The 26,771-nt window shown below is 45.2% G+C and overlaps 1 protein-coding gene and 2 long non-coding RNA genes across 4 annotated transcripts in view; all 3 read right to left on the reverse strand.

Annotated features, from left to right (window-relative positions):
* Positions 1-13,240, reverse strand: part of CLCN6 (chloride voltage-gated channel 6) — a 35,478-nt gene extending 22,238 nt beyond the window's left edge. Inside the window, exons 1-10 of the mRNA XM_083629347.1 lie at positions 13,089-13,240; positions 9,341-9,400; positions 7,940-8,005; positions 6,820-6,885; positions 5,855-5,921; positions 5,235-5,341; positions 3,517-3,643; positions 3,319-3,386; positions 1,382-1,440; positions 399-531 (exon numbers count right to left, since the gene is read on the reverse strand). Of these exons, the coding sequence (XP_083485473.1) occupies positions 399-531; positions 1,382-1,440; positions 3,319-3,386; positions 3,517-3,643; positions 5,235-5,341; positions 5,855-5,921; positions 6,820-6,885; positions 7,940-8,005; positions 9,341-9,400; positions 13,089-13,169 (834 nt within the window). The 5' untranslated portion in view covers positions 13,170-13,240. The remainder of the gene's footprint in view (positions 1-398; positions 532-1,381; positions 1,441-3,318; positions 3,387-3,516; positions 3,644-5,234; positions 5,342-5,854; positions 5,922-6,819; positions 6,886-7,939; positions 8,006-9,340; positions 9,401-13,088) is intronic.
* LOC310769962 lies at positions 10,985-12,677 on the reverse strand. Its single transcript, XR_014551895.1, has 2 exons — positions 11,503-12,677; positions 10,985-11,256 (listed from the first exon to the last, which is right to left on the reverse strand). It is a non-coding gene; the product is annotated as an uncharacterized lncRNA (long non-coding RNA).
* Positions 13,241-14,299: 1,059 nt separating the features above from the next.
* Positions 14,300-26,696, reverse strand: LOC310769947. Of its 2 annotated transcripts, XR_014551880.1 has the most exons (4): positions 26,636-26,696; positions 24,416-24,573; positions 19,002-19,157; positions 14,300-14,817 (listed from the first exon to the last, which is right to left on the reverse strand). It is a non-coding gene; the product is annotated as an uncharacterized lncRNA (long non-coding RNA). The 2 variants fall into 2 exon arrangements; XR_014551881.1 differs by lacking the exon at positions 26,636-26,696 and having other exon boundaries at positions 24,416-25,656.
* Between the last annotated feature and the right edge of the window lie 75 nt (positions 26,697-26,771).

Raw genomic sequence — 26,771 nt, forward strand, 5'->3', positions numbered from 1 at the left:
CCACCCTCCGGACCTCTCAAGGAGGAGGCGCACGAAGGAGGGCCTCAGAAGATGATCTCAGGGTCCGGGTAGGTTCATATGGAAAGATGCGGTTCTTGAGATATTGCGGTCCTGAGCCGTTTAAGGCTTTATAGATCAAAACCAGCACTTTGAAATGGGCCTGGAAACTAATTTGTAGCCAGTGCAGTCGGACCAGGATTGGTGTATTATGCTCAAACCGTCTTGGTCCGGTGAGCAACCTGGCTGCTGAATTCTGCACCAGCTGAAGTTTCCGAACCGTCTTCAGAGCCAGCCCTACCTAAAAGATTTGGTATAGTCTTCCTCCCAGAGACTCGTTTTCAGCACAAACTCATTTTTCAACCAGTAACTTGTGATAAATCATCCCTTTAGGGCCTCACCACTTTCCACGTCAGGCCCTGGTTCCAGAAGGATGAGCCCTCTTCGAGGCTGAAGAGCGTGCCACCAATTGGGGCCCCAAAAGCTGCGGCCACACCAGCAGCAGCTCCAGCAGACACAAAATCCCTCTTGTCCCTAGGAAAAGAGAAAAATTGAGGGAGAAATCGGGAGAGTGTCTTCTTTTTAAAGAATGTTTTGATCGGTTTCCAATCGAGCTTCAGATGCTGCGAGAACGCACGCCAGAAGTAGGATATAAACATTGTCATTAGTGAAATGCATTATCCCACAACTCTTTATGTGTTAGTGGAGAATGCTCTGTCAAGGAATTGTAGTCAAAAAGGTAATAGAAAGGTAAGCACTTGTATAAAGTTGCCAGAGTCTCGCGTTCCATTTAAAGCTTTCACATGCTTAGTGAGCTTTTCCCAGGAGATGTTTCTTAACAAAAGAGGCTGGGGCAGGGACAGGGAACCTTTTTGGCTCGGGGGGGGGGGGGCAGGATCCATCACCTCACATCATAGTGAAATCAGGCAACAGTGTGCTTTGAAGCCCCAATTGTTGGGACTTCAAAGTGCAGCATGGGGCTCTGGAAATCTGGAAGTTCAAAGAGCAGAGCAAGGCTGCTTGCAAAAGGGCTTTCAAGCAACCCCGTGCTGTGCTTTGGGCTGCAGGTGCCTGTTTGCAGCTGGGGAACAGGCATGCACAGCCAAGCTGTGCAGGATTTAACCCCCATTTGTCAGCTGATGAATGTGCGTTAGACCCAACTTCTTTGACTGTGAGCGCCAGTTCCCATGAGCATGTAAGAATTGCTCTCTCCTTTAAATGTGAATCAGGTTTTCTCCAGAAACTAGCCAGTGATTCGCCATCAGTCCACCCACTTATGCCCAAGTGTGGCATAAACCACAGGTATGGAGATGCATCTCTTAAGATAGCACATTTGAAATCACCGCCACCACTACCACATGCCCACCCTGATTTGGTAATGTACCTATCGCTGCGGAAATAGGGAAAGTTGAACTGGATCTTCCTCAAAGAGATGCTCTGGAACTGGGCAGAGAAAGAGAGAAATAACAATTCAGAAGCTGAACAATACGGATACAAACACACACAATTACTGTAGACCGTGCTCTGCATATAAACCGTGATCCCCTTTGAGGACACACACACAAAGCACAGTAAATGAACTAGGAAGAGAGCTCAGGTCCTTAGAGGCAAGCACAAATTCATGAGACAGAATTCTAAGAACAGAGTTCCACTTCTTGAAAAGGGTCAAGTCTCTAAGCTCTCACGAGAGACTTGAAAGCCTGCAGGGAATCCCTGTTGCAAGCTCAGAAATGGGCATGGACTGACCACCTGTATGGACAATCTATCCGGAAGATATTTGTAATTTCGATGAGTTTAGTGATCTGACATGGTCATCTCTTCCTGCCCGTTTACTTCCTGCCTTTGTTTACTTCCCCTCTCTATCTCGTTAAAGTTCTTTGATGGCTGATAGCAGCCTTTAATGTATAATCTGGTGGAAGGAAGAAGTGATAATGCAGGGTACCTTCTGACCTTCTTTAATGTTAGGCATGCTCTGGTTATCTCCCGCTTGGACTACTGCAATGCGCTCTATGTGGGGCTACCTTTGAAGGTGACCCGGAAACTACAATTAATCCAGAATGCGGCAGCCAGACTGGTGACTGGGAGCGGCCGCCGTGACCATGTAACACCGGTCTTAAAAGACCTACACTGGTTCCCAGTACGTTTCCGAGCACAATTCAAAGTGTTGGTGCTGACCTTTAAAGCCCTAAATGCCCTCGGTCCAGTATACCTGAAGGAGAGTCTCCACCCCCATCGTTCTGCCCGGACACTGAGGTCCAGTGCCGAGGGCCTTCTGCCGGTTCCCTCGCTACGAGAAGCCAAGTTACAGGGAACCAGGCAGAGGGCCTTCTCGGTAGTGGCACCCGCCCTGTGGAACGCCCTCCCACCAGATGTCAAAGAGGAAAAAAACCACCAAACTTTTAGAAGACATCTAAAGGTAGCCCTGTTTAGGGAAGCTTTTAATGTTTAATAAGTTATTGTATTTTAGTGTTTTGTTGGAAGCCGCCCAGAGAGGCTGGAGGGACCCAGCCAGATGGGTGGGGTATAAATAATAAATTAATATTATTATATATTATTGTTGTTGTTGTTGTTGTTTGGAGGACTGTGCAGTATTGGAAGAGGGGGCTGGCTAATAAATAATCTGCACTAGCTAGTCAGGCAAGGCACGTAGGCTAACAAGTTAGTATCTATAAATCGGATGGTTTTGGGGGCATAGTTCTTTGTGAAGCTTGTGTACGAACTCATAGCCAGAGGGTTACCTGGGAGTCACTTCACCACTTCTTGAGGGCTTCCCAGTGGCAGATCAAAGTGCTTGCTTGGTAATGTATATAATGCTTGCTGTTCAGAATAAAATCTTTAATCTTAATAATAATAATAATAATAATTTATTTATATCCCACCCTCCCCAGCCAAAGCCAGGCTCAGAGCGGCTAACAACAGTAAAATGATACAACATTCTAAAATCATTTCATTATAAAATCAGTTCAAATCAGATTAATGGCAACCATTGGGCTCTGTGAGGATTGCCAAAGACGGGGTCAGACTGTGCCCTGGCCAAAGGCCTGGTGGAACAGCTCTGTCTTGCAGGCCCTGCGGAAAGATGTCAAGTCCCGCAGGGCCCTGGTCTCTTGTGACAGAGCGTTCCACCAGATTGGAGCCACAACCAAAAAGGTCCTGGCTCTGGTTGAGGCCAGCCTAACCTCTCTGTGGCCCGGGACCTCCTAGATGTTTTTGTTTGAAGACCGTAAGGTTCTTCTCACTCACTTGTGTTTGTATTGCTTCTAAATCTCATTAAAAGAGCCACCTGGCTTTTGGCAAGACACCACCTCTGCTGGCACTCACCTGAGGCAGTCCGGCTCCTACCACAGCACCGCTGTGGATCATGGGACCTTCCTTCCCTACAAAGAGACCTGGAAAAAAGAGACAGGTAGGTGAGTTCTCTATAAAAGCCAAGATCTGGGAGCTGGAAGGATAAGAGACAGCATAAAAAGTGTCATGCAGGTGGGAGCAGAATCCCACAGGGGACAGGTCCCCTCTTACCTCCAGCGACGCTGAAGAGCACCCCGAGAGCTTTGCACACCAGAGTCCGGAGGCGAACAATCCCAGGGACCTTCACTCCGTTCAAGTAGCATTTGATCTCCGGAATCCCAGAACCGGCAGCCACAGGCTGAAAGGAGAAGGACCACAGCTCAGGAACAGAGCACTTGCTTTGCATGTAGAAGGTCCCAGGCTCAACCCCTGGGAGCAACCTCCAGGTAAGGCTGGGGGTAACCCTTGCTGAAATCCCTAGAGTGCCAGTCAGTGTAGAGAACAAAGAGCTAGGTAGACCAGTGGTCTGACTCAGTATGATGAGCTTCCTAGGTTTCTATTTAAATCAGCCCTCTGTTCAGAATCGTGAGGACTAGGGTCTTAGTTTTTCTTTAGGGGAAGGACCAAAGCTCAGCCGCACACCACCTGCTTTGCACAAAGAAGGGCCCAGATTTAATCCCAGGCTTTTTAAGGTAGGGCTGGGACAGAGAGCCCAGTCTGAAACCCTGGAGAATCGCTGCCAGTCAGGGAGCCAAGGCTGAACTGGATTGGACCACAGGAACCTCAGTATAAGATGGCTGCCTATATCCCTATGTATCTACATGTGGGTTTTTTCAAGTGTTATTGATTTTGGTTTGGTTTGTCTTTTTAATGATGGTGGTTTTAGGCCTTGTTTGTTTTTAATTGGTTTGTGGATTTTAGCCAGGTTTCATTTTACCATTTTGTTGGCAAGCTCTTTGCTCAAATGGTGTATTAATCTTCTAAATGAATAAGGCGGCGTAATGCTCGAGACCCAGGCAAAATATGAATTAAAGGAGGTTCATATGTCTGACCCACAAATGTACTTATAATGGCACAAGTGGTGTTCTTGAATCCTTTAGGAGTACAATTCAAAGTGTTGGTGCTGACCTTTAAAGTCCTAAACAGCCTCGGCCCAGCATACCTGAAGGAGCATCTGCACCCCCATCATTCAGCCCAGACACTGAGGTCCAGCTCCGAGGGCCTTCTGGCGGTTCCCTCCCTGCAAGAAGTGAAGCTACAGGAACCAGGCAGAGGGCCTTCTCGGTAGTGGCACCCTCACTGTGGAACGCCCTCCCATCAGATGCCAAGGAGATAAAGAACTACACAACTTTTAGAAGCCATCTGAAGGCAGTCCTGTTTAGGGAAGTTTTTAAGGTTTGATGCTTTATTATGCTTTTATATGTGTTGGAAGCCACCCAGAGTGGCTGGAGCAAACTAACCAGACAGGCGGAATACAAATAAAATAATAGTAATTCTGAAGACTGGGTTTGGCCCAAGGGATGCCTCAACAGCTTTCCAGAGAAATGGGTTGGTAAAAAAAGGTTGCTCAAATCCCTTAGTTTTAGTCCATGCTTGTAATTCAGGTGTAGGTAACCTTTGACCCTCCAGATGTTGCTGAACTACAACTCCCATCAGCCTCAGCAAATGTACCCAATGGCCAGGGATGATGGGAGTTGCCATTCAGCAATATCTAGAGGGCCAAAGGTTCCCCATGCCTGCTCTGTAACTATCTGCCTGGTTGCCTAGGGTGAGCAAGAACCGATGGCAGGCAACCAGGCAAGAAACCTTTTTTTTGCAAAGTAGAGAATGGAAAGTTCTTTCCCCTTTCCCACAAACGACTTCTCAGGTTCATGTGGGAAGAAAGTTCATGCCTATAAAAATTCTGCACACTGGAGAACTTTCAAGCCCGGCTGGCTGCTCCGTATTACCTGGATCAAGACGAGGAGGCTGGCCAGGAAGATGAAAGTCAGGTTAAAGCCAAGGAGCTCCAGCAGGGACACCGCAAGGCAGCCTTTCTCGCTGCACTCCTCCACCGCTGCAGGGTGAGAGTCAAGGAAATGGACGCAGCCAGCCTGGGAAGACCTCTCTGCTTTATCCCAGCTGACCTATGCAACAAGAGTTCCTATTTATCGGCAAAGAACAACTGCTTCAACCCATGCTGCTTCAGGGGCAGAGCCACAGAAATGGGCACAGCCAGCCTGCCCACATTACAGGGGCAAGGAACTTGTAAATCAGACTGAGGGCCGCATTCGCTTCTGGGCAAGCTCCTAGGGGCCATGTGCCGGGTGGGGCCAGAGGCAGAAGTCGGCTGAGCAACCAATGTGCATTTTACCTTTTTATGGTAGGCTAGTTTTTACACGGGATGCGGGTGGCGCTGTAGGTTAAACCACAGAGCCTAGGGCTTGCTGATCAGAAGGTCAGCGGTTCGAATCTAGCTAGCAAGGCTTCTCAGACCAACTCTCAAAAATTCTTCCTTGGGTTCTCCTGTTCAACCCAGCCACTGCCTCAGTTAGAGAGGCCACTGAAATGACAAAACCAAGGTGGATACAATTCTGCACGATGTGGAACTTGAGTCTGGAGAAGAGTCGTACAAAGAAGTCCACAAAGAGACCAACCTGCGAGAGGAGAAGGGGAGGTTATGGAAAAGAAGACCAGCGCAGAAGAAGACATTGCAACAGAAAAGGGAAGGTTCTTCATCCTACTGGGGGCCGCATGGAAGTGTGGCCTAGCGGTAAGAATGGCAGCCTAGGACCTTGGCGACCAGGGTTCAACCCTCAGCCATGAAGCTTGCTAAGTAATATAAGGCCTGTCACTGTCTCTCTGCCTAACCTACCTCAAAGGGTTGTTCTGAGAATAAAACAAGGAAAGAGGGGTGAAACCGTGTACATCACATTGAGATCCTTGGAGGAAATGAAAGATATAAATGCAATAATATATTTTAAAAAATATACAAAGATGAGTGGTGAGCAGGTCCAGAGGCAAAAAAATGGGCAAATCAATACGTGTATACTAGGATATGTTCAAGCCACACAAAAACCAGACAATTCTACTTCCCCCAAAGCATCCTGGGAGGTGTAGTTTGTGAAGGGTGCTGAGAATTATTCAGAGACCCCCTATTCCCCCTCACGGAGCTACAATTCCCAGAGCGATTTAACATATAACTCTTCTTCCCCATGCCATGACATCATTATTAATGAAACAAATGCAAAGCAATAATACCCTTTGAAAATGTGTGTGATGGAGAAGAATCAGTCCCTCTCCCCATGGAACTCTGGGAATTGTGGTTCTGCAAGGGGGAAAGGGGTCCCTTAGCCCCCTTAACAAATTTCAGTTCCCAGGATCCTTTAGGCGAAGCTGCAGCTGTTTAAAGTGGCATCCTAGTGCTTTAAATGTATAGTGTAGACAGGGTCTACTCTGTGGAGGACAAGCATGGGATATAATGGGGCTACTCTGAGTAGGACTAGCACTGCATCTGCCCTTCACTGGAGGAAGCAAGCTAGCGAGGACCCTCACCATCCCAGTGCAGACTCCAATGGCAAAAACCACCATCCACTTCACCGCTTCATATCGCCAGCCTTTCTGTGAGAGAGGGAAAAAAAGACAGAGTTGGGAATCATGTGTCGTCACCAGTTCTCTGGGCTGAGCTATACATATACACGCACACACACACACACACACACACACACCCCTCTTCCAAAGGATTGGGGTAAAAGCAGGGTGGATAAAAATCCATTATTTTTTTCATTTAAATCAGATTTTTAAAATAAAACGCTTTTGGAGGCAAAATCTTTCTAAAGACAGTTTTCTATTTAAGTTACATTATAGTCCAAAGGCTATTCATCAGGAAATAAGGATTTGTTTTAAGTTTTTCATGTGTGCTAAAACTCACTCTGAGTTTTCTTTTTAAAAAAAATGTTCAACCACATCAGTTAACAAACATAGATACATATACTATAATGTGATTGTTTTAGTTAAATGGTTTAAATTGTTATTAAGGAAATAATTATTTTTCTCCTTCCAATAAAGTACTGCAGAACAGTTGTCCAAATATAAACAGTTAACTTATTAAACCTCACAATAATTCCATAATTATCTGTCTATGTATTTCTAATAGTATAACCAAATCAGTTATTTTTGATGTAGCTGTAAAAGCTACTCTGAAAATTTATTATTCCAAAAATGAAACCTCTACCTGGTTGTAAATATTACGATTATACCAGCAAGAATGAGTCTGTAAAAAAAAAAATGATTTCAATCAAGTCTTACTGACTAGTGATTTAAATCGGTTTGATTTAAATCAAACCCACCCTGAGCAAAAGTCAGATCCAGCAGAATTAATCTGAGCATTGAAAAGTCCACAGAGCTGAAAGAGGAAGTGGGAAAGAGTGTCATTCTTCCAAATTCCTCCTGCAACTCTATTGTACTCTTCAAGGAAGGAAAAGGTAATAGCCCTCAACTCCTCATGAGCAAGAAGGAAATGAATGGAGGATCTCTGTGGCTTTATGTGTAACTAAGGGTAAACCTCAACTACAGCAACAAGTACCATGCTGGCAAGCCCTAAAGCTAGCTGACCAAGACTGAAACAGCAGAAACCGATTACTCCCATGACCGTAACTTCCCTACACCATCTTACCTTGCTATCAAGGCTTTCCAGAACTTCCAAGTAGGGTTCGTTGATGCTACGATCATAGTCCAAACTCTGCAGGTGGGTGGGAAAGAAAGGCAAGAGCATTTGAACGCAACCCATAATACAGGAGGAAGAAAGCAAGAACCACTACATTCCCACTCACATTTTCGAAAAGAAATTTCTTACTCCAGACAGAAGTTGCCGGGAGGGAGAAGCTGTGGCCCTCCAGAGATCATTAGACTCTGTTGACATGGCCAATAGCCCCCATCCTGCATTAAAGATAGGTAGGGGCAGTAAAGTCAAGCAATAGTCTAAGCTCAGAGAAGGGTTTAGAAATTAGCCGGGCCCCCTCTTTCCTTTTTCCTTCTGTGATGGAACTCCTATTTGGGGACTTCCCTGGCTTTTTTCTGGCCCACGTAAGACCAGTCTGAATAGTTGGCCTTGGTGAAGATTTGACGTTTTCATCCCCAAAAAGTCTTTGATTTGAGTTTCTAGTGAAATGAGGCTGCATTTTAATGTTGTATTTTAATATTGTTTTTAAGTTGTATCTTAATCAATTGTTTTATATCTGGTGTTATCTGCCCTGAGCCCGGTCTTTGCTGGGGAGGGCGGGGCATAAATAATTTTTTTTATTATTATTATATTACCGGCACGGGGTACAACTGCAATTACGTGGAGATTTCCGGGCACCAGTTTGGCAACCACAGTCTAAGAAGCTCTGCCTTAAAAGGTAAAGGGACCCCTGACCATTAGGTCCAGTCGTGGCCGACTCTGGGGTTGCGGCGCTCATCTCGCTTTATTGGCCGAGGGAGCCGGCGTACAGGTCATGTGGCCAGCAGGACTAAGCTGCTTCTGGCGAACCAGAGCAGCACACGGAAAAGCTGTTTACCTTCCCGCTGGAGCGGTACCTATTTATCTACTTGCACTTTGACGTGCTTTCAAACTGCTAGGTTGGCAGGAGCAGGGAGCGAGCAACGGGGTGATTCGAACCGCCGACCTTCTGATCAGCAAGTCCTAGGCTCTCTGGTTTAACCCACAGCACCACCCGCGTCCCTAGCCTTAGTTCATGGTTAATCTCATTTCCATTTCCACTGTGTGCATTTCTCCTTCTTGCATCCTGGGACAAGTGAATTGTCGCAAGAGCAAGCTACAGTCAAGCAACAGAGTTGAGGTCATAGAACCATAGAATTGTAGTGTTGGAAGGGACCCTGAGGGTCATCCAGTCCAACCCCCTGGCAAACAGACATCCCGTTGTGGCAACTGTAACCTAGATTTAAGGTGCTGTTTGGTACCTGGCTTATATATCCAACATTTGTGGATGCACACATACCCTTCACAGGAGCCTATGCTTAACCCCCACTCATCTGCTTCTTTTAATTGCCCATTGACAAAACTGTCACTGCTCACCTCATAGTCCTTACGTGGGAGAATCTCGTCATCTTCTTCCTCAGTTTCTCCAAGGATAGTCTGGGAAACAAATCAAAACTCTCAGAAGTGAATGAATGAAATTTATTATGGTCCCAGGCCAGATTCACATACTGTACTAAGCAAACATAAAACACAACAGAATCAAGTTTGAATTAATAATCGAGTATGACAATAAACAATACAAATATGACAAGTCATTAGAAATGTGGTTTAGGTCTTAGTCTCTAAAATATTATCTAGAGTTTGCATCTGAGGCCTTAGTCTTTGTACCAACACAGCTTGTTCCCTGCGTTTTATGGCGGCAGCAGCACAAAATTTGGCCACCCTTAGCATGATCTCTGGATCCTTATCCTCTATCAGGGATTTTAAGCATTGAGGTTCAGACCCACTTGGAATTTTCTGTATAACAGGGGTGATAAAGACCAAGTATATATCCTCATAAAAACAACATCGTAGCAAGACATGAGAGACGGTTTCCATATCAGGCCACAGGGGCAGATTCGTTCCACATATGGTTTACCCACATATCTGCCCTGTAATAAGGCAGGTGGCAGCACGTTGAATCTAGCGAGGGTGAACGACCGTCTATATTTAGATATTTGTAATTTTGTCAGATATATTGCTGGGGTAAAACCTCTCCCATTGTCTTTGACTGCTGGGTGCTTATTCATCTCACTCACATGACACTGAAATTCTATGTCCCAGATTCGTTGGCAAATGGTTGCTCTGGCATTCTCATATCCTGTGGCTATCAGTGCCTGTGGCGAAAACCCCAGCTTTTCATATAATGTAGTTTTCCATTTTGATTGATAGGGATCCAGTAGGGTTAAGGGTACTAAGTCTCAGAAGTAAATGGAAGTCAAGTTAATCCACAACAATTCTTTTTCAAAGCATTGTTGTTTGATACTGGGGTAAGCTAGTGGTCCCCAACTCTTGGGAACCTGGAAGGTACATTGGAAAAATTTGTTGTGGGCACCCATTTCACAGAAGGAAAACTGAGTAATATTCAGAACTTGCTGCCCCAAACAGGCAAACCATCTGCAATCTCGAACTCCCCCAAACAGACAAAAAAAAAACAGGAAACACTTTCCACAACCCCTGTGGTGTAATGGTTAAGAGCAGGGGTCAGCAACCTTTTTCAGCCGTGGGCCAAACCACCGTCCCTCAGACCATATGGTGGGCCGGACTGTATTTTTTTTTGGGGGGGGGGGGGAATGAACGAATTCCTATGCCCCACAAATAACCCAGAGATGCATTTTAAATAAAAGCACACATTCTACTCATGTAAAAACATGCTGATTCCTGGACCGTCCGCGGGCCAAACTGAGAAGGCGATTGGGCCGCATCCAGCCCTTGGGCCTTAGGTTGCCTACCCCTGGTTAAGAGTGTCAAGAACTAGGTCCTAAGAGACCAGGGTTCAAATTCCCATTCAGGCATGACGCTTGTGCCAGTCACTGCCTCTCATCCTAACTATAAGAACCATAAATAAACCATACCCTGCAAAACGCCTCAGTTTAAGAACATAATAAAATAGGGAGATCAATATGCAACCAGGAGACAATAAAATGCAACCTCTTAGCCACACACCTCTTAGCCTCTACACACACATATACCAGTACATAGAAAATTATTAATTAAATTTATTAGTTGCTTTTTGCCATGACAATTCAAAGCGACTTACAATATTTTAAGCAAACATATAAATTAAAACCAGCATTTTTTGTTTGTTTGTTTTTTTAAAGGAGCTAATATATGGAACAGCTAGTATATTTTGACAAACAGGTGGTATCCAGAAACTCTGGACTACAACTCCCATCAGTCCTGGGCAGCATTTGTAGACCCGAACATCTGGAAGGCACATGGGTGGTACACTAAACTAGCTTATATGGTCTGTGCTAGTGTAGAAATGGCCACCTCATGAGAAGAGAAGACTCCCTGGAAAAGACCCTGATGTTGGGGAAAATGGAGGGCACAAGGAGAAGGGGACGACAGAGGACGAGATGGTTGGACAGTGTTCTCAAAGCTACCAACATGAGTTTGACTAAACTGCGGGAGGCAGTGGAAGACAGGAGTGCCTGGCGTGCTCTGGTCCATGGGGTCACGAAGAGTCGGACACGACTGAACGACTAAACAACAACAACAAAGTGTAGAAAGACCTAAATTGCTTGGGACTCAAGTACTTAGAGGAGCAGATCTCTCCCAGTATCAACTGTGTGTCCAAGACACATTGCCTTGCCAACAGACATCACCATTAACTCACACAGCTTACAAACCAACGCTCGCCACTCATTTCTGCCTGCCCTGAAAATTCTGAGAATGAATTGGCAACCCGGGATCTAAGGCAATCAGCCTTTAATTTCATGTATTTTGGGTTTACTTTAAAAAAGAAAAGAAAAAAGAATGAACTGTGATAGTAAGGCCCCACTTGCTCTACACATTTAAAGCACTATTATGCTACTTTAAAACAACGATGGCTTTCTCCCTGAAGAACCCTGGGAATGTAGTTTGTTATGGGTGCTGAGAATAGTGCGGAAAGAGAGTACTCTCCTCACACAGCTACAGTTTCCAGAGTGGTTTAACAGTCATTCCCATCTTCCCAGGGAACTCTGAAAATTGTAGCTCTGAGGGGTAAATAGAGGGTCTCCTAAGAACTGTAAGAGATCCAATAGGCTTCATCAGAAATGTTTGTCATGAACCTGCATTTTGATGAAAAAAAGATAACATCTGAACATTTAGCAAAGGTGCTCAGTGGATTCTCAACTGGTAAATATCAGAATTCTCCAATATCATCCTCTGGGCTAAGTATTTCCATTACTGCATACCCACATTTAAAAGTTTGCATCTTTCAAGAAAGAGCTAGTTCTTTATCAGGGTGCAAAGAGTAGCTGAAATGTTTAAGTACATGCTATTCCATACATTTGAAAACAAAAAAAGGCTTTCAAGTTATTACATTAGATGCTGCAGACACCTCACTCCAGTACCCAAGACGAGTTGCTTCCGACAACAGCCTATTGAGAGTAAACCCATTGAAACTAATAGGCTTCTAGGAAAATATGTCCAACAATTTGAATGGTTCTGCTTTGACTAGAACTAACGTGGAATATAATCCTGTCCATACACGTGAGATAAACAAGGATCACTGCAATGACCCATTGCAAAGAAACTCTGTACATGCACAAAAGCATCCCCCTTAAGATATGCCCCAAGACAGAATATTTATATAGAGATGATAAGCAGGTGCCGTCTCTGATCATGTAGGGTGCAGTTTTCCCTTTCCAACGAGTCCCTGCAATGCCCCCTCCCAGTGCCAATACATATTGAGGGGGGGAACCCTCAGATATATGGGGAGGGGCTTCAGAGCGACCCACTGGAGAAGCTCTCTGTACATGCACAGAAGCACCCCCTCCCTCAGACATGCATGTCCCAAGGGGTAAGATTTTACAGCTGCAGCAAAGCAGGTGGGCTGCCTCTGAGCATGCACAGAGCGGTTTTTCCCTTTCCAATGAATCGCTGCAAACACACCCACGCGCATATCTCTGCAGGAGTTGACGGTTTTGCAGAGACTCGCTGGAAGAGGGAATTCCACTCTGCTCATGCTCAGAGGCACCTCCGCTTTGCTACGGCCACCTCCCAAGACCAAGCACGGTGCAAACAATGGGGACAGGCAAGGGTGTTGGCTCCAGCCAGGCTCTCACTGAGGCCCCCTCCCCCGGCGCCCCTCCCTCACCAGCTCCTCCGGGGTGCGGCTCTCCCTCTCCCCGCAGCAGCAGCAACAGCAGCAAGCGCCAGCCCCGCAGCCGGCCGCCATCTTCCTCGTAGCCCCAGGCAGACGCCAGCCGGAGAACCCCGCGCATGCGCCCTGCCGCTCGACGAGCAAGGAGGGGCGCGGTCGAAAAACGGAAGCGCTGGTAGCGAAGCCCGCAGAGATACGAAACTCAGAAAAAGCAAGAGAGGTCCAACTCTTTTTTTTTCCCTGCATGGGAGATTTCCGGGTACGCTGCAGCCTTGTTCAGGGAAGCTTTTAATATTTAACGCTGTACTGTTTTTAACATTTGATTGGGAGCCGTCCAGAGTGGCTGGGGAAACTCAGCCAGATGGGCGGGGTATAAATAATAAATTATTATTATTATTATTACCCCCGACCACCTGCAGCATGGTAAGCGCGGCTCTGCTTAAGCGAGTCCCTGAGGACTAGGATCTTGCTTGTATTCATTCCTAAGGATGGGCTGCAACTCAGCGGCGAAGCATTCGTTCCGATCTGCTTTGCGCAGTGGTTTAGACTGAGGCTGCAAGCTGCCCTCGACATTTAAAGCACTCCGCCTCCCAATTGTCATGGGAATCCTGAGGTCTCCATTGCAGTTTAATGGTGAATTTTGGACACAATGGAGCGGTAAAAGACTTGGATTTTCATAAAAGAGGCAGGATGAAATGATTAACAATAGAACCCACAAAGGGGAGGAGGGAAGTCCCAAGAGATTCCTTGGAATCTTGTTTTTATGTTGTATATGTGACTGTGAAATTTTAATCTGAAAAACCAAATGAATAAAATTTTTAAAAAGGAATTCTAAGGTCTCAAATATAGAATATGTTGTGTATTGAGTCAAAGGATTTTATATCTGTATTATTATTGTCTGTATTTGCATTAGGGTAAAGTAACTGCCTTTTGGTTCCAGAGGGTTCAGCTACTATTGGTTCATTTAAGCTGCTGTATTTGGATCCTCTGTCTTATTGGTTTCCTCCAAAAGGCAGGACTGTGATTGCCTGATATTGTTCCCTCCAAAATGTATCCGTTCTAGCTAGTTCCCTGTCCCTATAAATGTAGCTCTCCCCTCCTCAGTTCTCAGTCTTGTTTGATTTAATAAAGAAGTGTTACTACAGAACTGTCTCCAGCATATTATGTCAAGAGAGCTGAAATCACAAACCCCACGTCACAACAGAATAAATGTTGATAATTGCACAAGGTAAACACACATACGTAAGTATATAAACCACATGTCTAAAATAGTACAGGAGAGCAACCCAAAAGCCATCTTGGCTCCCCTAAAGAGACTCAATATTTCCTCTGCCTCCTTAAACTTGAGAACAGGTAGGGAGATAGCAATTCGGGGAGGTTCCTGAAGGGATTCCTCTCCTATATCTATGAACCTCCTTGGTATTAATTGTCATCGTTCGTCCAGATGTTGTGCATTGAGGGATGTCTGACGGGCATCCTGATTGTCTTATCAAATGCGAAAGTTTTGTGTAAAATGTGTCTAGAACTATGTAAAGCTTGCTCAGTCCTCAGGGCTATCACCCCTTGGCCTGCCTGAGCCACAGCAACCCCACCTTATGTGTGATTTCTGACTGTTTGTAGAGGGGGTGTGCTTCTTCTCCCCGCCAAAATGCAAACCCCTAAAAGAGATGTTTCTTCTTGGTTCTGGGTCTCTCTTGCCTTCTTGCTAGGAGGGGAGGGAACTCTGCTGCAACAGAAAAAATAAAGATCTGCCTTGCTTTCACTGCATCCTGCCTCCATCCATTCATCTCTGACCAATCATGGACTTAGGGGACTCAGTGGCGTCGCAACGGGGGCCGTGGGAGCCATACGGTGCTGGAGCATCACCGGCTGCAAACCGCTATATAGCACATGTGCGGCATCGCTACATACGCACATGCGCCCTACGTAGCGACGCCTGCCCTGGGTGTCACAAAGCCTTCCTTCGCCCCTGAGGACTCAGTCTCCTGGGGAGTTGGGCAGCAAAAACCAACCACCCCTATTTTTTCTATATCACAATTAATCCTGGCAGCTGTAAGGTTTTCCCCCTCCTGAACCACCTTTGCTTTTGACACCTAGCGCCTAACACTTTACAGTAATTACATTAAAAAATAAGAATAGTCTGTGGTTGTACATCTGCTTTGCCACAAGGGGGCAGGCTCCAATAACAGAGAAAGGAAATTTGCAAAAGAGGTAAGAGATGAACTGTAGCCTGTGGGAGTTTTTGTTGTTGTTGTTTAGTCGTTTAGTTGTGTCCGACTCTTCGTGACCCCATGGACCAGAGCACGCCAGGCACTTCTGTCCTCCACTGCCTCCCGCAGTTTGATTAAACTCATGCTGGTAGCTTCAAGAACGCCATCCAACCATCTCATCCTCTGTCGTCCCCTTCTCCTTGTGCCCTCAATCTTTCCCAACATCAGGGTCTTTTCCAGGGAGTCTTCTCTTCTCATGAGGTGGCCAAAGTATTGGAGCCTCAGCTTCAGGATCTGTCCTTCCAGTGAGCACTCAGGGCTGATTTCCTTAAGGATTGATAGGTTTGATCTTCTTGCAGTCCAAGGGACTCTCAAGAGTCTCCTCCAGCACCAGAATTCAAAAGCATCAATTCTTTTGATCAGTCTTCTTTATGGTCCAGCTCTCACTTCCATACATCACTACTGGGAAAACCATAGCTTTAACTATATGGACCTTTGTTGGCAAGGTAATGTCTCTACTTTTTAAGATGCTGTCAAGGTTTGCCATTGCCTTTCTCCCAAGGAGCAGGCGTCTTTTAATTTCGTGGCTGCTGTCACCATCTGCAGTGATCATGGAGCCCAAGAAAGTAAAATCTCTTACTGCCTCCATTTCTTCCCCTTCTATTTGCCAGGAGGTGATGGGCCCAGTGGCCATGATCTTTGTTTTTTCTTTGATTTCTCAGGAGACAGATGAGGTGATCAGGCACTCCCATTTCTTTAAGAACTTGCCATAGTTTGCTGTGGTCGACACAGTCAAAGGCTTTTGCATAGTCAATGAAGTAGAAGTAGATGTCTTTCTGGAACTCTCTAGCTTTCTCCATAATCCAGCGCATGTTTGCAATTTGGTCTCTGGTTCCTCTGCCTCTTCTAAATCCAGCTTGCACTTCTGGGAGTTCTCAGTCCACATACTGCTTGAGCCTTCCTTGTAGAATTTTAAGCATAACCTTGCTAGCGTGTGAAATGAGTGAAATTTCGGTAGTTGGAGCATTCTTTGGCACTGCCCTTCTTTGGGATTGGGATGTAGACTGATCTTCTCCAATCCTCTGGCCACTGCTGAGTTTTCCAAACTTGCTGGCATATTGAATGTAGCACCTTAACAGCGTCATCTTTTAAAATTTTAAATAGTTCAGCTGGAATACCATCATTTCCACTGGCCTTGTTATTTGCAGTGCTTTCTAAGGCCCATTTGACTTCACTCTCCAGGATGTCTGGCTCAAGGTCAGCAACCACACTACCTGGGGTGTACGACACATCCATATCTTCCTGGTATAATTCCTCTGTGTATTCTTGCCACCTCTTCTTGATGTCTTCTGCTTCTGTTAGGTCCTTACCACTTTTGTCCTTTATTATGGTAATCCTTGTACGAAATGTTCCTTTCATATTTCCGATTTTCTTGAACAGATCTCTGGTTCTTCCCATTCTGTTGTTTCCCTCTATTTCTTTGCATTGCTCATTTAAGAAGGCCTTCTTGTCTCTCCTTGCTATTCTTTGGAAATCTGCATTCAATTTCCTGTATCTTTCACTATCTCCCTCGCATTTTGCTTGTCTTCTCTCCCCCGTTATTTGTAAGGCCTCGTTGGACAGCCACTTTGCTTTCTTGCATTTCTTTTTCATTGGGATGGTTTTAGTTGCTGCCTCCTGTATAATGTTGCGAGCCTCCACCCATAGTTCTTCAGGTACTCTGTCCAGCAAATCTAAATCCTTAAACCTGTTCCTCACTTCCACTGTGTATTCATAAGGGATTTGGTTTAGATTGTATCTTACCGGCCCAGTAGTTTTTCCTACTTTCTTCAGTTTAAGCTTGAATTTTGCTATAAGAAGCTGATGATCTGAGCCACAGTCAGCTCCAGGTCTTGTTTTTGCTGACTGTATAGAGCTTCTCCATCTTTGGCTGCAGAGAATATAATCAATCTGATTTCGATGTTGCCCATCTGGTGATGTCCATGTGTAGAGTCATCTCTTGTGTTGTTGGAAAAGCGTGTTTGTGATGACCAGCTTGTTCTCTTGACAGAACTCTATTAGCCTTTGCCCTGCTTCGTTTTGATCTCCAAGGCCAAACTTGCCAGTTGTTCCTTTTATCTCTTGACTCCCTACTTTAGCATTCCAATCCCCTATAATGAGAAGAACATCCTTCTTTGGTGTCATTTCTATAAGGTCTTGTAAGTCTTCATAGAATTGGTCAATTTCAGATTCTTCAGCACTAGTAGTTGGTGCATAAACTTGGATTACTGTGATGTTAAAAGGTCTGCCTTGGATTCGTATCGAGATCATTCTATCATTTTTGAGATTGCATCCCAGTACAGCTTTCGCCACTCTTTTGTTGACTATGAGGGCCACTCCATTTCTTTTACGGGTTTCTTGCCCACAGTAGTAGATATGATAGTCATCCGAACTGAATTCGCCCATTCCTGTCCATTTTAGTTCACTGATGCCCTGGATGTCAATATTTATTCTTGCCATCTCATTTTTGACCACATCCAACTTACCCAGGTTCATGGTTCTTACATTCCAGGTTCCTATGCAATATTTTTCTTTACAGCATTGGACTTTCCTTTCGCTTCCAGGCATATCCGCAACTGAGCGTCCTTTCGGCTTTGGCCCAGCCGCTTCATCAGCTCTGGATCTACTTGTACTTGTCCTCCGCTCTTCCCCAGTAGCATGTTGGACACCTTCCGACCTGAGGGGCTCATCTTCCAGCGTCATAACTTTTATAAGCCTGTTGTCTTTGTCCATGGAGTTTTCTTGGCAGGGATACTGGAGTGGCTTGCCGGTTCCTCCTCCAGGTGGATCACGTTTGGTCAAAACTCTCCACTATGACCTGTTCATCTTGGGTGCCCTGCTCAGCATAGTTCATAGCTTCTCTGAGTTATTCAAGCCCCTTCGCCACGGCAAGGCAGTGATCCATGAAGGGGATCCATGAAGTGGGAGTTTTTAGAGAAACAATATGATCAGCTTTCGGAGGGATTTTGAAAGCTGAAAAAGGGCAGATCCTGCCCACCTGCCCAAGCTGGTTTGCAGAGTGTCAGGAAATAAAGATCTAGCCCTCTGAGCCATAAAATTCCCAGTCCCCATTTTTGTAGGGTGGAGTAGCTTTTGTTTTTTGTGTGTTTTGGTTGGGATTTTATGGATTTGTTAGATGCTTTGAGACATCTTTTTGTAAAAAGTGATGAATAAATGGAATAAATAATAGTGAGGTGGGGGGAGAAGCCACCTATGGGAGGCCTGAAAATACATATTGAAAATTGCTGTGACCCCCCCCAAAAAAAAAACCCAGTACCAACTTAAATTAGCTACAGGCAAAGCTAAAAAGATTTTATGTTTATTTGTTAGCATAACAATTTTATCTTGCATTCAAATCAGGGACATATGCAAGAACATTAACCCAAACCTTCTCACAGATTAAGAAATATTTAATTACCAAGTGTAACATGATGATAACGTATACAACAAAACCCCCAAATTGACAGTGGATATTGCATAAATCCTTACACACATGTTTAAAAGCATCACCTTCTCTTAGCAATTTTGTGTGATTGTTTCTTTTTGTATAGAAAAACAAAACACTGGAGGAGGTGCACCTAATATTTTTAAGCCACTTCCAACCGTGGGAAAAATTTTATAGGAGCTGTAGTAGGGCAGGGGGCATATGTGAGATTACCTGTTGCGGATCCAAATGACTGATATCCTTGCATTCTCTTAGGCATTCCTAATTATTTTCAGTTCTATTAAGGGCCTCCAAAGTCTCTACTGGGCGAAAACTGCCCTGGAAAACCTGATGGACAAGAGTTAACCTTCACTCAGGTGACACTGGTGACTGTATGACATACAGAATGAACAAGACTCAATTCTTATAGAAATTGTTGTGTTATTGGTTATTACATTTATATCCCACCTTTCATTGGAGCAGAGCTTTCCAAACTGTGTCTCAACGCTCCTTCCAGGGCTGGAAAGGGGTTAGTTTAACCTCGAGTTTGCTAGGAAAACTGATTTACTGTGTCGCGAAATGTTAACAGAGAAATCTGAGGGCTCCCTTGGGCCAAAAACAAGGACACCAGCCAGGAATACCAGAGCAAAACAGCAGCCAGTAGGCTTGGTCTTTATTGAAGACTCCCACCTGCCACAAGGTAGAACAAGATGGAAGCCCCGAACAAAAGAGCCCCCCAAACTTTTATTAGCTGCTAATCCCTATGTTACACCCCCCCAAACTACATCACTAATACATAATGAAAGGGGAGGTCTGGTGGCAGTAATCTGAGCATCCTGGACCCTGCCCCATGGTTCTCCTTGCCCTCCACCAAACACCCATTAAGTGTAACAAAAGAGATATTTACATTTCCCTGTTTCCCAGCCAAGTTAATCACAAACTTTTGACTTCATCTGGGTTTGTTATTTCTGGAATGGCTACCTGTCTGGCACTCAGGTATCAGGATGCCAGGGATTATCAGGCAGGCAGAGGGGTTGCTGAGTAGCTGAACTCACATGTCTATATGAATTTCTGAAGTTTTCCAGTGAGCCAGTACATAGATACATTTATCAGTGAATTCTTACATTTGGTATTGTGCAGCAAAAGCCCTTTGAATAGATAGGAAGAAACTGTGACCAAGTGTTTTGTGGGGACAAATCACAAAAGTCATAAAAGTGATTGTGCTGGTTTTGGTAGTGGGCTGCATGTGCACGATATCTGCTGGAGGGGCAACCCCCCCAACCTTTACATAAATTCCTGCAACAGAAATGATGCTTGTCTCAAAAGTGTATCGCCAAAATGAAAAGTTTGGAGAGCTCTGCAACAACTCTGTAAGGTAGGTTAGGCTAGTGGCGGAGTGTTTATTGACGGCGCCCGAGGCAGGCATGTGTGGCATGTCACGGGGTGGAGAGCGCTGCCAGAGCGACCCCCACCCATTGTAGCTAAAGGGGGCTGTGCTGCACCCACTTTGCGAGACACACAAAAGCAGTACAAGGCTGGCAGGGTGCATGCCTGTTGCATCCTTCTCAAGTCGCCCTCCAGCTAGAGGAGTGGTTCCCAACCTTTATTGGCCATGCCCCACCTAAAGGTAAAGGTAAAGGGACCCCTGACCATTAGGTCCAGTAGTAACCGATTCTGGGATTGTGGTGCTCATCTCGCTTTATTGGCCGAGGGAGCCGGTGTACAGCTTCCGGGTCATGTGGCCAGCATGACTAAGCCGCTTCTGGCGAGCCAGAGCAGTGAACGGAAACACCGTTTACCTTCCCATCGGAGCGGTACCTATTTATCTCCTTGCACTTAGACGTGATTTGGAACTGCTAGGTTGGCAGGAGCAGGGACTGAGCAACGGGAGCTCACCCCATCGCGAGGATTCAAACCACTGACATTCTGATCAGCAAGCTCTAGGCTCTGTGGTTTAACCCACAGCCCCACCTAAGCATCTCTAAAATCCTGATCCCCACCCCCACCCCGCTTGACATATAATTCTTCTTATTCAAAAAGTGAACTCCTATTCACACAACAGCTCTCAACGTCCTGCCCTAAGTCCTACTCAGAGAAAATCCGCTGAAATTATTGGACCTATGCTAGTCAACTTCAATGGGTCTACTCTGAGCAGGCAGAGGTTTGGTTGCAAACCTTTGTCGTTGTCCCAAAACAGGGACAATGTTATGTACTGAGTTGGATAGGATCCAAACTGAAGCAGTCTGATTGGTCCTAGAACAATAGGATCCAAAATGCAGCAGTCTAATTGGTCCTAGAACAGTAGGGTTCAGAATGCAGCAGTCTGATTGGTCCTAGAATAATGCAGCAGTATGATTGGTTGGCAGGAGCCACCCAATCCAGCTCCAGATAGAAGTGAATCCACAACCTGATTGGCCTACAGGAGAATTCTGGAATTAGCCAATCACGTGTAGCCCATTGTGTAAATAATGTATATAAAGCAGATACTTTGAGGGGACTTTCATTCCCTCCTCCCCACTATGAGCTGAATAAAGAGCATGAAATCCACTCTCGACTGAGTATATTTCAGACAATTTGCAGGACAGGATGACTGCAAGTTCAAATGCTCGATACCACCCACCGAAGAGGTTGCCTCCAGTTAGAGAGAGATCAGAGGCTCCAATTCCTATGTCCATATTCTAAGAAATTATCAGTGTGCAGCTTCTAAGGCAGAGCTTGAATGCAAGAAGCTGGATAAAATCAGAGAAATCTCAATTTCTTCCCCATTTGCACAAAATATGAAAGAAAACTAAGTGGGTTCATTGAATACCTCTTCCTCTCTCTCAAAATCCAACCCAAACACAGAGCCATGGCAGCGGCGGGGGCTACCTAATTTTTTGCCCCTGGCAAAACCTCCAGAGGGGTGCCATTGAGGCTCCCAGCCTCTGTGTGTGGTAAAGGTAAAGGGTAAAGGGACCCCTGACCATTATGTCCAGTCGTGACCGACTCTGGGGTTGCGGCACTCATCTCGCTTTATTGGCCAAGGGAGCCAGCGTACAGCTTCTGGATCATGTGGCCAGCATGACTAAGCCGCTTCTGGAGAACCAGAGCAGCGCATGGAAACGCCGTTTACCTTCCCGCCAGAGCAGTACCTATTTATCTACTTGCACTTTGACGTGCTTTCGAACTGCTAGGTTGGCAGGACCAGGGACCAAGCAACAGGAACTCACCCTGTCGCAGGGATTTGAACCGCTGACCTTCTGATCAGCAAGTCCTAGGCTCTGTGGTTTAACCCACAGCGCCACCCGTGTCCCCTCTGTGTGTGGTATGTGTACGCAAATGTATGTGGGGTGTGTGCCACACTGGGTCTTTGACTCAGGTGAAATACAGCCTAGTTTTGCACCTGCAGAACCAAGCCAGAGATTCCCAGTTCTAAAAATAAAGCACAGCTGTTCGTAACACCAGCCCTTGAAAGCCAGCCAAACAAGATCTTGCAGCATTCTTGGAAATCCCTAGAAATTGCCGTTAGGGGTTTTGATACTGCCTCACACTTTCCACAGTGACCTGGTTTCCTCCCCGTCGGCCCCTCCACCCGCCTGCCAGATAACCACCACTGCTCATGCAATTGTCACAGTAACCCTGTAGGGGAGGTCACTGTAATTTCAGCCTCCCTCCCTTTTATTAAAGGGATGGAGGCTTTCAACTGGCAGAAGGGGCCCCAGGGAAATCTATACATGTTCAGAGTGGAAGAAATGCCTTTCAGCACCAGAGTGGCAATCTCTAGGTTCTGTGCCCACTAGTGCATTAAATTCATGCATGTGTATGTGCACACACACACACACAGAGAGAGAGAGAGAGAGAGAGAGAGAGTGTCCAGAGGGTGAGATGTCTTACAAATACATCTACAAATGCTACTAGGACACGTTTTTAACTGGTAAGTTAATAGCAAGAGCTCCCTGCTAGAACCCACTGAAGATCCATCTCTCCCAGTAGCCCACAAACAAGGTTTGAAAAGACAGCATCCCTCTCTTGCCTATTTATCTCCAACAGCAGAGAGGTAGACTGCTTCTGAACATGAAGGTTCCATTTACACCACCCTAGCTACGTGATTAGGCTATCCTCCATGGATTTGTTTGACCCCTTTTAAATACTGCCTAAGCTAGTTTGTATCTGGGACGCGGGTGGTGCTGTGGGTTAAACCACGGAGCCCAGGACTTGCCGATCAGAAGGTTGGCGGTTCGAATCCCCATGACTGGGTGAGCTCCTGTTGCTCGGTCCCTGCTCCTGCCAACCTAGTAGTTCGAAAGCACGCCAAAGGGCAATTAGATAAATAGATACCGCTCCGGCAGGAAGGTAAACGGTGTTTCCGTGCACTGCTCTGGTTCGCCATGATACGGAAGGGGGGGGCATGTCTTCTTCACCTTCTTCTTCGCTACAATATATCCATTTATTTCCAATTGTCAATGTCAAAAGGGACTAGAATCTATAAAATTCATAGAAAATCAACGTGCCAATTTGCTCAATTTCTCTAGGACTCCATGACACCTTCCCTGTCCTCCATAATCCCTCAAGCAAGGTGTCAAGACCCTAATCCTGTCAAATCACTCTGCCAAGCCTTTCCTCCGGGCAATGCCAGGTGGCAGACTTTACATACTTGGACTATTGTCTTCTCATCACCGGTACTCAGGAAGTGCTTATCTGCGCATATCTCCAGCTCTGCATATTCCCCCTCCCTCCTCTGTATGTTAATCCGGTGTAACCCAACCTCTCTTTAATGTATTCATGATGTAATCTGTGTAACCCAACCTCTCTTTAATGTATTCATGATGTAACTGGGATGTATTTTGCACTGTATTCTGGGACATGGAGGGAAGTTTCAAAAGTTCATGTCACCCCTTTCCCGCTGTTCAATCTCGCCTTGAACCTGTTGCGCAATAAACTTGGATCTTCTGCAGCTTGCTCCTGTCTCCGGCTGAGCTCATTTTCCTCCGCAGGGACCCGCGGACTTAGTCCGACGAGCTGGGTGGCAGAGCAGCCTCGCACCCAGATTTTACCGTAACAGCCAGAAGCGGCTTAGTCATGTTGGCCACATGACCCGGAAGCTGTACGCCGGCTCCCTTGGCCAATAAAGTGAGATGAGCGCCGCAACCCCAGAGTCGGCCACGACTGGACCTAATGGTCAGGGGTCCCTTTACCTTTAAGCTAGTTTGTATCTGGGACGCGAGTGGTGCTGTGGGTTAAACCACAGAGCCTAGGACTTGCCGATCAGACGGTTGGTGGTTCGAATCCCCGCGACAGGGTGAGCTCCCATTGCTCGGTCCCTGCTCCTGCCAACCTAGTAGTTCGAAAGCACGTCAAAGTGCAAGTAGATAAATAGGTACCACTCCGGTGGGAAGGTAAATGGCGTTTCTGTGCGCTGCTCTGGTTCGCCAGAAGCGGCTTAGTCATGCTGGCCACATGACCCAGAAGCTGTATGCCGGTTCCTTTGGCCAATAAAGTGAGATGAGCGCCGCAACCCCAGAGTCGGCCACGACTGGACCTAATGGTCAGGGGTCCCTTTACCTTTACCTTAAGCTAGTTTGTGTGGTCACACAAACCCACCCACTCTGTATCACTTCTCATGCAAAATCTTTCTTGTTGTGGTCATTTAGAAGGCGATTCCTACTCACCAAATGTCCAAAGCCAACCAGGAAAGTAGTTGTTTGGAAACTGCAACCACAGACTTTCCAAGAGGATAGTCAGTCCCACTGATGAAATCCAGAACCCCTTTGGAGCACAAGATAGGGGCATCCACGTGTTACTTTCGATGAGTGAAAAATCTGTGTACCTGTGTACAGAAATAGTTGAGCTGTACACTCATGCAGTTATTTAAATGTAAAGACTTAATATGAATGTATAGTCTGTGTACCCAACAGTAAGGGGGTACACAGCCGAGTGTGCAAATCAAGGGCACACAGTTTCACACAAACCCTTGAACGAGTGCAGAGACACTTCATACCAGTGCAACATGTGAACGAGCCCAACGTCATGATATGAATTAATAACATGCAAGCCAACTTTACCTGTGAGATTGCCTTAGACCACATACGCCTACACAACTGCTCCAATCTGAGCAACTGGCAGCATTAAAGGTCCTACATAAAATATACTCATTCTGCATTTGCAATAAATCAGTATTTTAATGTGGCATCACATACACTTTGCAGCTCCCTGCCTATTGACATTAGACCAAACCTTCACTCTTCCCAGCACCTGCTAAAAACATTTTTGTTTGGGCAAACCTATCCAGGATGTTGACACGTGTATTAAGCTGTTTTTTTAGCTTATGGTTGATATCTTTTGAAGATTTTATATGGCTTTTGAAGATTTTTCATTGTGTTTTACTGATAATTTCATTGTTTCATTCTTTTTGTAAACTGCTTGAGATTTTTTGTTTGTTTTTATGATCAAGCAGCATATTTTTTTTAAATTATGGTTTATTTAATGCGGTCTCGGCACGGGAAAATAATCAGAAAATAGACAGAAAGTTCCAAGTGGTTTGTTTTGCTTCCTTGCAGACACAATAACAGAATACGAATGTTGCAACGATTAGGGTTTGGCGTCTGAGTTCAACAAGTCTTGTTAATAAGTAACCACCATGTATTTAACAGGCTTGTGATGACCTAGGGTTCAGGCAGATAAACGGGCTTATGTTTCACCGCAGGCAGAAGCAACTATTTTAGCGCCACTTTTAGACAAAGGGAGCTATTTTAAATCCACTATTTTTAGCTCGCCCTGGCAGTGTCCGTCAGGCACGCTCAAGACACTGGACACCACCGTTTAAAAGAGCTTTCATCTCTGTGATCACCACAAGACAGAGTGCAATATTATGCTAGAGCTTTTCTTATTTTTATGCAATGAACTCATGTGCATAAAAAAATTGAAAAGTAATTCTCACGGTGGCTAAGCAAAGAAAAAAAATGATTTAAAGTGCAATGCAGAGTAAACTGGCCTAACACATTTTGTTGGTTGAGGTGGAGCCATCTCTTCCTGAAGCAAAAAGTGTTTATTCTCGTGGCTGTAATTTTTGAACCTATATTTTTTTATTGTTGTAACTCACTCTGTGAGCTTATGGTGAAGGGCAGGGAATAAACGGAAAATAATAAAAATAAGAATACCATAGCCTAGGCTGGCCAAGGTATTTGGCAAGTCAAGACAGAAAATCCCGGAAAATGCTCTTCTGGAACGTAGGAAAGATACAACCCATCAATATCTATTCATTTGTGGCCCTTTTCTGATGCTCAAAAAACAGCTGCCTGAGGCGCCCTTCGGCCAGATTATAGTGAGCTTGCTGCTTTAATTAAAAGCATGACTTTTAAAAGCAACTATTTAAAAGCATATATACCGTTTTAAAGTTTTGCGCACTTAAAAGATATTTGAAATATTAAGCACTGATGTTTTAAAAGTCTGTAAGTGGTATGCAACTTAAAAACAAGAAGCAGTATCATTAAAGAAGACTGTTGGTGTTCACGTGTCTTAAGTCTGCAAGGAAGACAAAAACTTTGCAGAAACATTATAAGTATATGTGTGTGTGTGTGTGTGTGTGAGAGAGAGAGAGAGAGAGAGAGAGATTGTAAAGAAACAAGCAGGCAAAGAACTTCCTTTTTTCTCCTGTCAGGCCTTTGGCTTTTACTTTTTCTGTGGCCTCTTTCAGTGAGTAGGATGTTAGTCCTGCCTTTTAAAAATATGAACGTTAGATTTTTTTTCTCCTGGTTTTGTTGCTTTTAATCTACGTGTGGCTTGGAGTTACTTTTGTATTTAATAATAATAATAATAATAATAATAATAATAATAATAATAAATTTAGTAAAATAATAATAAGGACAGGAGAGAAATTAGACCCTGCTGACCAAGTTAAAAGGAAATGTTCCTGTCATTGATTATTATTGTTTGTTTATGTGATTGTGAGGAAACGGGGCAGCTGAGAGAAAAGCGAGGCGTTTGGGGCGGTATCCAGGCAACGAGATAACGGCTTCCATCTTTGTT

Source organism: Podarcis filfolensis (assembly GCF_964270895.1).
Source record: "Podarcis filfolensis genome assembly, chromosome: 8".
Classification (NCBI taxonomy): Eukaryota; Metazoa; Chordata; class Lepidosauria; order Squamata; family Lacertidae; genus Podarcis; species Podarcis filfolensis.